The sequence below is a fragment of the Chrysochloris asiatica genome, unplaced genomic scaffold (assembly GCF_000296735.1).
Source record: "Chrysochloris asiatica unplaced genomic scaffold, ChrAsi1.0 scaffold00048, whole genome shotgun sequence".
Lineage (NCBI taxonomy): Eukaryota > Metazoa > Chordata > Mammalia > Afrosoricida > Chrysochloridae > Chrysochloris > Chrysochloris asiatica.
The window spans coordinates 5,756,345-5,764,219 of NW_006408566.1; the positions used below are offsets into that span (position 1 = coordinate 5,756,345).

The 7,875-nt window shown below is 44.4% G+C and overlaps 1 protein-coding gene across 2 annotated transcripts in view; it reads right to left on the minus strand.

The window, feature by feature from the left end:
- Positions 1 to 2,194: 2,194 nt before the first annotated feature.
- Positions 2,195 to 7,875, minus strand: part of IL12RB2 (interleukin 12 receptor, beta 2) — a 123,799-nt gene continuing 118,118 nt past the window's right edge. For both annotated transcript variants that reach the window (XM_006862431.1, XM_006862430.1), the window contains one exon: positions 2,195 to 2,698. In XM_006862431.1, coding sequence (XP_006862493.1) covers positions 2,195 to 2,698 — 504 coding nt within the window. The remainder of the gene's footprint in view (positions 2,699 to 7,875) is intronic.

Here is a 7,875-nt window from a genome sequence, read left to right on the forward strand (position 1 = left end):
GGGGCTTAAAGGGAAGGGAAAAGGAGCAGGAGTAAAAGGGAAAGTGAACACCCAGTGATAGGGACAAGGGCAAATGAGGAGAGTAGCTAAAATGGACAGCACATAATCCAAAGAAAACCAAAGGTAGGGAAAATGGGTATTGCAAGAAAGCAGTGAAGGAGGGGCACTGCACCCTAGGTGCAAACAAGCCATAGCTAATGTTGAGAAGCAAGAAACCATGATGTGAAAGGGTATCAGAAAAGCAAAATAGAAATGTAAAGAAAGATGTTAGGCTTTTTAAAGAGAGCCTGGGAGAAGTAACTATTAGGTCTGGGATGTCAGGAAGCAAGGAGGTATAGAGTTTCAACATGAACATCAGCTCCTAGAGCTCTGGGAAGTCTGGTAAACCAAAAATGCAGAGAATAGTTATTTATATAGGACTGGGCTTTGAACTGAAGAGCACTGGTGGCATCATGGTTAAAGTCCTCAGCTGTTAACCAAAAGGTCAGTGGTTTGAACTCACCAGCTGCTCAATGGGAGAAAGATGCAGTAGTCTATTTCCATAAAGATTACAGCCTTGAGAACTCTGTGAGGCACTTCTCCTCTGTTCTCTAGGGTTGCTCTGTGTCAGAATTGACTAGACAGCAGTAGGTTTGGGACTGTGAATTAGTTTGGACATTACTAGTTTGGTGAGTTAGGGAAGAAGTATATGTATGTATACTGGTCCTGGTGTTGCACTGAGGGTTAATGCTCTGGACTATAAGGGTGGTTTGATCCGCAAGGTCTGTAGCTCAAGCCTCAGCAACCCTATACAGGGTCACTTTGAGTTGAAATTGACTCCATGGCACTTAACATCAACAAACAACAAAAAATACACCTGTAACTGTTTTTTAACATAGAAATCCAAATAAAAGATAATTGAGAAGTTGTCCCAGTTCCAGTGTTAGATTTGGGGTGTGAGTTGGACTTTTCATCCTATTCTTTCAGTAGTTTGGATAAGCTGATCCCAGTAGCTCAATGGAAGAAGTATTAATAGCGAAGGCATAAAGGGAGCAGGGAGGGCGATAAGCCAGGACCCACAGCTCTCAAGGTGTAAAGCATGCATCAGTTTCCCAGTGCATGCCTTTGAAAAGAGAATTATCTTCCGGGCTCAAGTTAAACTGCTTGAGGACCACCGTAAGTCTTCATGAGGAAAACTTGCTGAAAGTCTTACAATTGAGTTTACTGTAGCACTCCAACCCGCTCTTTGAAATACATTGAAAGAGGGCCCAAACCAAACCAAATCGCAGTAGGATAGCAAAACAAAGAAAAATGAGAAAATAATGTTGTGTAGGTAGGCTTCATCAAATAGGACAGTAATTATCTTGGGGCCCTTTTATAATTGGTATTTATGCATGATTATGTCCTTGTCCATAAAACTAGGCTAATTTGTTTTGAAGACTCTTCTACTCAACAGTGTAGTCACCATCTTGAGCTACACTATCTACTGTGGTAGTCACAAGCCACTGTGTGTATTTTAATTATTAAAATTCAGTGCTTAGGTCATGATAAATATATTCCAAGTAGTCAACAGTTTCATGTTGCTATTGTCTATAGTATTCAACAGTAGAGATACAGAACATTCTATCATCTAGGCTCAAGTGTGGCAATAATAGTGAAGTTGGCCCAGGATCGGCAGTGTTTTGTTCTGCTGTGCATAAGGTCGCTATGAGTTGGTACCGACTCCATGGCACCTAACAACAACAACAACATCATCTTAGAAAGTTCTGTTCCACAGTACTAATGTAGAGAATAAGGCTTGTTATAGAGTATGTACTTTATACATATTTGTTGCAAGAATGGTTCTGTGGACTGTTTATCATTGCTACTAAGAGTTTTGATTTCTTCTTCCTCTTTCCCTCTCTGTCCAGCATAGCCAGGAACGTTGCCAGGAGCCCAGGTTGATGTCTCCACAGGATGATGGGCATAATGTTAAGGAGGCTCTGGAGAAGGCAAGATGAAGTGTCTGGGTGATAAACCATTCCCTAAAACTTCAATCACCATGAGCTGACTTGCCTGTTCACCAGTGGCACCCAGACTTGATGGCAGCACCCAGGTGATAACTACTAGAATGTGTAATGTTACCCCTCTTGGAGAAGGGACTGAGTAAATGGGATGTGCTGTGCTAGTTGGGGGCTCATTGATGTCAAGTGTCATCTCTCAGAGCATAAGGGAGTCAGTCACACCCCATCTTTATCTGATCTAGAGTCAGCTTCTCACCATAGGAGAAACTGAGTGGGAGAAGGGAACTTGAGGGGAACAGAGACAAGGTGATGTGCTGAGGCTCTAGCTCTTCCAGAGGCTCAGAACTAGCAGTCTCATGTGAAGGGAGATAATCTATGTTGGAGGGTAAGTAACCCTCGTGGGTGGGAAGGTAGTCCACTGGGAAGACTGTCAAGGAGCTGACTGGGATTCCAGGTTTTGAGCCTCTGCCCCCCAGCACCTGGTACAGATCCCCTAGTTGTCTCGTCTCAGCTGTGAGGGTTCTGGGAGGTGTTATGTCTTCATCAGGGGTATAGTGACCTTGGACTCCTTGTCTCCTTTTTGGCCAGTTGGAGCAATGGGGATGTCTGAAGGCTGGGGCCACTTGATGAATGACTTCACTGATGACCACAGTCTCAGGTTCTTCAGGAGTGTGTCCGGTTATTAGGAGTTTGTCCAAGGATAGCTGCATCTTTTCCTGAGAGAAGGAAGGTGAAAGAAAGTAACTTTGAAACCCGACTTCACTCTTCCCAGATGCCTCGCAGCCTGCACTGCCTACTCAGCTTGGGTGGGATATTGGGTCCTCAACTTTGCAAGGTAAGAGACAAACACTCTCAGGGAATCTACATTGGAGGCAGAGAGGCAGCAATGCAGACTTTCTCCAACCCTCATGAATCAGCTCAGACTGCTTCTAATGTGAATCAAACTTGACTACTTGCTTCTCTAGCACAGACACAGTCAGTGCAAAGGAAAGGCTGGCCTCGCCTCTCTCGGGGAGGAAGAGTCAGGGGAGGCTTTATGATCACACCTGACAGGTGATAAGGTAATGCTGCTAAGCTGAGCCCTAGCAGTATTTTCCAATTGGGGGAGGTGGCAGGCCAGGAGGAATGGGATATTCTGGAACCTGCTAGTTATTTCATATGACTGGCCAACGGAAGCTTTGGAAATGGGAGTCTTATTATATCATCAGGGCCTTTTAAGATATGCTAAGGGGTTTGACATTTATAAACTACTAAAATGTTTTAGGCAGAATAATAACCTTGTCAGATCAGCTTTTAAGAAAGACCCCTGCAAATTACTTTATTTTTTGGAAGCCCCTTTCCTCTTCCCTTTTCTCTAGCTATTCTGTCTGTTCATTCTCTTGTTTATTCTTTCTTTCCAGTTGGTCAGCAGCCCCTCAGTGTCATCTCTCTTTCCTTTCCAAATTCCAAGTCCTTGCCACCTTATTAACATTTCTTTTGTTGTTGGTGGTATTGCTAAGTGCTATTGAGTCTGTGCTGACTCATAGTGACCCTGTACAGGGTTTCCGAGGAGCAGCTGGCGAGCTTGAACCACCAACCTTGCGGTTCAAACCGACCTGGCAGTCAAGCGCATTAACCCACAGTGCCACACCAGCCATCAAGTTGGCCCCTGATTCATGACAACCCCATGCACAAGAGGCTCGGGCTTTTGTGATTCACAGGGTTTACACTGACTGCTTTTCAGAAGTAGATGTTGTTGTTATGTGCCGTAGAGATAGTTCTAATTCATAGAGACCCTGTATGAGGTTGTAAATCTTTATAGGAGCAGAAAGCCTCATCTTTCTCCTGTGGAACAGCTGGTAGTTTTGAACTCCTGACCTTGAGGTTTGCAGCCCAATTCGTAACCACTATGCTACCAGAGCTCCTTGGCCAGGTCCTTATTTCCAGTTCACGTTAACCTGGCAGCTTCACTGAAACCTGTTCAGGATCACAGCAACGTGCAAGCCTCCACTGGCAGACGGGTGGTGGCTGTGCATGTGGAAAGATCACCAGAAATAATATGCAAGGAAGGTGAGAATTCTAGCACGACACCACTGCTGTCGCCAACATTCCCTTTTGTGTTGCTGTTGCTGGGTGGATTATAGCTCGTGGCAACACCAGCGGCAACATAGAATTCTCTTTTTCCAACTTTTCTTTTAATAGGTTTAAATTGGTCCCTACGCTTCAGCCTTTCCTTACATTTGATAACCTACTCGACACACCGACTATTTGATCCTTCTAAAGCAGAGTTCCAATGTCTTTTATGACTTCCAACACATACAAGGATCCCTGTTAGCGTAGTGGATTACCAGCTGGGCTGCTAACTGCCAGGTCAATATTTTGAATCTACTAGATGCTCCATAGGAGAAAGATAAGACTTTCAGCTCCCATAAAGATTTACAGCCTCAGAAACCCTATGCAAGGTGTCTGTGAGTCCGAACCGACATGGTGAACTGACACAAGTACCACCACCACCACTTGGCATCCACAGTGACGTTTCAAGCCCTTAGCCAGGCCATCAAGCTCCTGCACAATAGCCTTTTTCCACTTTCCTACACTTCCCTCCGGAGTTGCTAGTTTACTCACAACATCCTGGTCTTCACTGAACACACGTTTCTCTTAGTCCCACCACTGTACTTGCCTCTACTGCAAGTTTCCACTCTGCTTACATGTGCTCCACCATCTCCTGCGTAAAGCCTTCCTCGTTCACATGGGTCCCTAGAGACTGTTCCCTCTACTTCACAACAGTGAAGAAGCCACCCATTAGGTTCTTGACATGTGGATTCTTTGTACTGTCACCTTTTTTTGGCATGTCTGTGAGCCATCTGCACACAGGGACTGTGTCTTTAGGGATGAGTACACCAAACACATTTTCATCAAGTCACTTCTGACTCATAGTGACCCTACGGGGCTTCTTGGCTTCTGTAATCTTTGCTTCTGTAATCTTTACAGAAGCAAACTGCCAAGCTTTTCTTCTGTGGTGCTGATGGGTGGGTTTGAACCACCAACCTTTGGGTTGGTCAATGAACACAAACTGTTTGTGCTACCCAATAGAACCTAAAGGTGGTGGGGGTTATTATATGCCATCAAGTGGCTTCCAACTCATAGCCACCCTGTATAAGAGCTAAGAGTCTGAGGAGCAGTTCAGTGCTAATCCTACAGCACCACACCAAGACTCCAATCAAGTGGGGAGTAGGATATGTGGCACTGTAGGTATATCACTGGACCACAAGGTCAGTTTGAACTGCAAGGTCAGCAGTTCACACCTACTAGCCACTCCTTGGAAACCCCATACAGGGTCGCTATGAATTGGAACTGATTGGACAGCACTTAACAACAAACAACAAGATAATAAAAAACAGCCCTGGGGAAGGAAAACCCTAGGTACTTAAAAATTCTGACACTGGGGTAAGAAAACTGACCATCTAGGCCTCAGCTTCCTCATTTGTCAAGTGACAAATTGTACAAGATGTTTTGGTCTGGACCTGCCTCCAACATTCCCCAGTGCAGAATCCCCTACTTTTGCCTTGAACTGGGCAAATTCCAGAATATTCAGAAAGAGGCTACTGCCTCAGGACAGACTTCCACAAAGGACCCTGGCCAACTACAGGGGGTATGTGTGGGTGGTGCTCTTCTGAAGGCCTGCTTGTTTCTGTTTGCTGCACAGCCTGGCCCTTGGTTCTACTCGGAACCTGACTGGCAGCTTTGGAAAGCCAAACTGCCAGAGCACTGCTTCCACAGATGTGGGAGGGGCCACACAGGGTGTAGGAGCCGCTTGTGTTCACCAGGTGAGGCGTCTGCTCTGCCTGCTTTGAAACTGGCTGCTTCTCAGTGTTTGTAAGAAGCAAGCTCTCTGGCTGACAAGTCCCGCCTGGAAGCCCTCTGAAACCACACTTAGTTTAGATACTTCATGGTTGCTATTTTAATCTTTTATGAGCTCAAATGGATAACGTTCCAGTGACCCCAGGCCTTTTCTCCAAAGCTCATGGTTTTTCAGCCTCGTTTCAAGAAATGGTTGTTGTTGTTCAGTGCCATTGAGTCAGTTCCAACTCATAGTGACCCTGTATAGGGTTTCTGAGGAGCGACATGTGAGTTTGAACCACAGACCTTGTGGTTCAAACTAACCTCACTGTACGTGCTTTATCCTGCAGTGCCACACCAGAGGGTCGTAAAGTCTGAGGACTCTGAGCACATTTTGCTGGAGGTAAAGGAACAACTATTGTGTTTCTCTCAAGGAAAGCAGTTTGGTTCTTTAATAATGATCTACCTGCTTCATTGTTACATGTACTTTAAGGCACACAGGTTCCAAGGAGGCCTCCAAAGCTTTCATTCCAGAGGCTGTTTAAGCTGTTTACATTGTTTTCATTTTTGAAAAATAAATATACACACATAGTTTTTTGTTTATTTTTTTAAGTTCAAGGGAACTATGTCATGTTAGCTCTCCTCCACATCTCCAGAGGCAGCCACCAATTTTAGTTTACACATATTCTGTGTATTCTTTCAGAAATATCTTGTGCATGTGCTGGAGGGGTGTGTGTCTATGTAAACATTCCCTCCTTTTTATGCAAATGAGAACCTACTACACATATGTAGAGACACAGACTGAACACTTCAAAATGTCCACACCAATGTCAACTCAAACCCTAGATTCTATCCCTCCTTCCCCTTGCGATATCTAGGGAAGAACAAACTGCCCCTCCTCCTGCTAAGCATACTGAAACTCCTTGCTCTCGTAGGCATATGCTAGGAAGGAGCCCACAGCCCTGCACCTAGTGATTGCCCTGATTTTGCCTTGTTCCACTTGCCACCTTTAATTGTTACAAACTAGGTTGCTTTTCACTTTAATATCTTGAAGATATTTGGGAAAAACATTCATCTGTCTCATTCTTTACACAGTTATGTAATGCCCTGTTGCTTGAATGTACCTAGATTGTTCAACCTGCCCCTCTGGTGGACTTTTGTATTATGATGTTACATTACTTTGGGCACATGTGTAGCAATTTCTATGTGACTGTCTACCAGTGTGACTTTCCCTAGCCCTTCGTGTATCTTACTCAGTGTTCCTTCTGGCTTCCTTGTGGCCCTTCAGTTGCTCACTAGGCCTTTGTCTCCCCTGATGGTAGGCAATGGCCTATGATGCCAAAACAACCAGCCAGGTGTCTGTGGCTAACCAAGAACTGTTTCCCATCATGCTATTTCGGGCTTCTGGCACATGGGAGTGTGGGATCTCAGCATTGGAACATATCTGAAGGCTCAGCTGGTTCAGCTCCTGTTCCTTGAATCCTATCTAACACTTGCAATGTCAGCATATCAGGCCTCAGTATTGCCCCCAAGCAAGAGCCTAGTACAGGATACCTCTCTAGTTAGTGTGTTTACCTTGGAGGCACTGAACGATAGAAATACTCCTCTCACCCTATGCTCAAAGGTCTCCTAAAAGATTCACAGTGGTGGTGGATAGGATGTGTCCTGGAGTTAGCCTGACTATATATGAATGTATTTATTAACTAGCCAATTTTGGGCAAGTTACTTCATCCTCTGTGTCTCAGCTTCCTCATCTGAAATATGGGGCTAATAATAGCACAAACGCTTAAAGCTGTTCTATGGATTAAATGTTAATGTGTGCAAAATGGTTGAGACAGTGCCTGACATATAGGAAACTATATATCTTTTAGTTGCTATTATTGTTACCCTTCTTATTTTTCTATCTTAACAGTGCCAAAATCTTTCAATAGAGAAGAGACTTCAAATATGAGATTTCCCAGGAAGAAAGTGAACAATTTTTGCCTTTTCTGATCCATGTGCTTTACATGGCATCTGATATAAACTTAACCACAATATACAAGTATGGTACTCTGGTAGCGTAGTGGTTACGAAT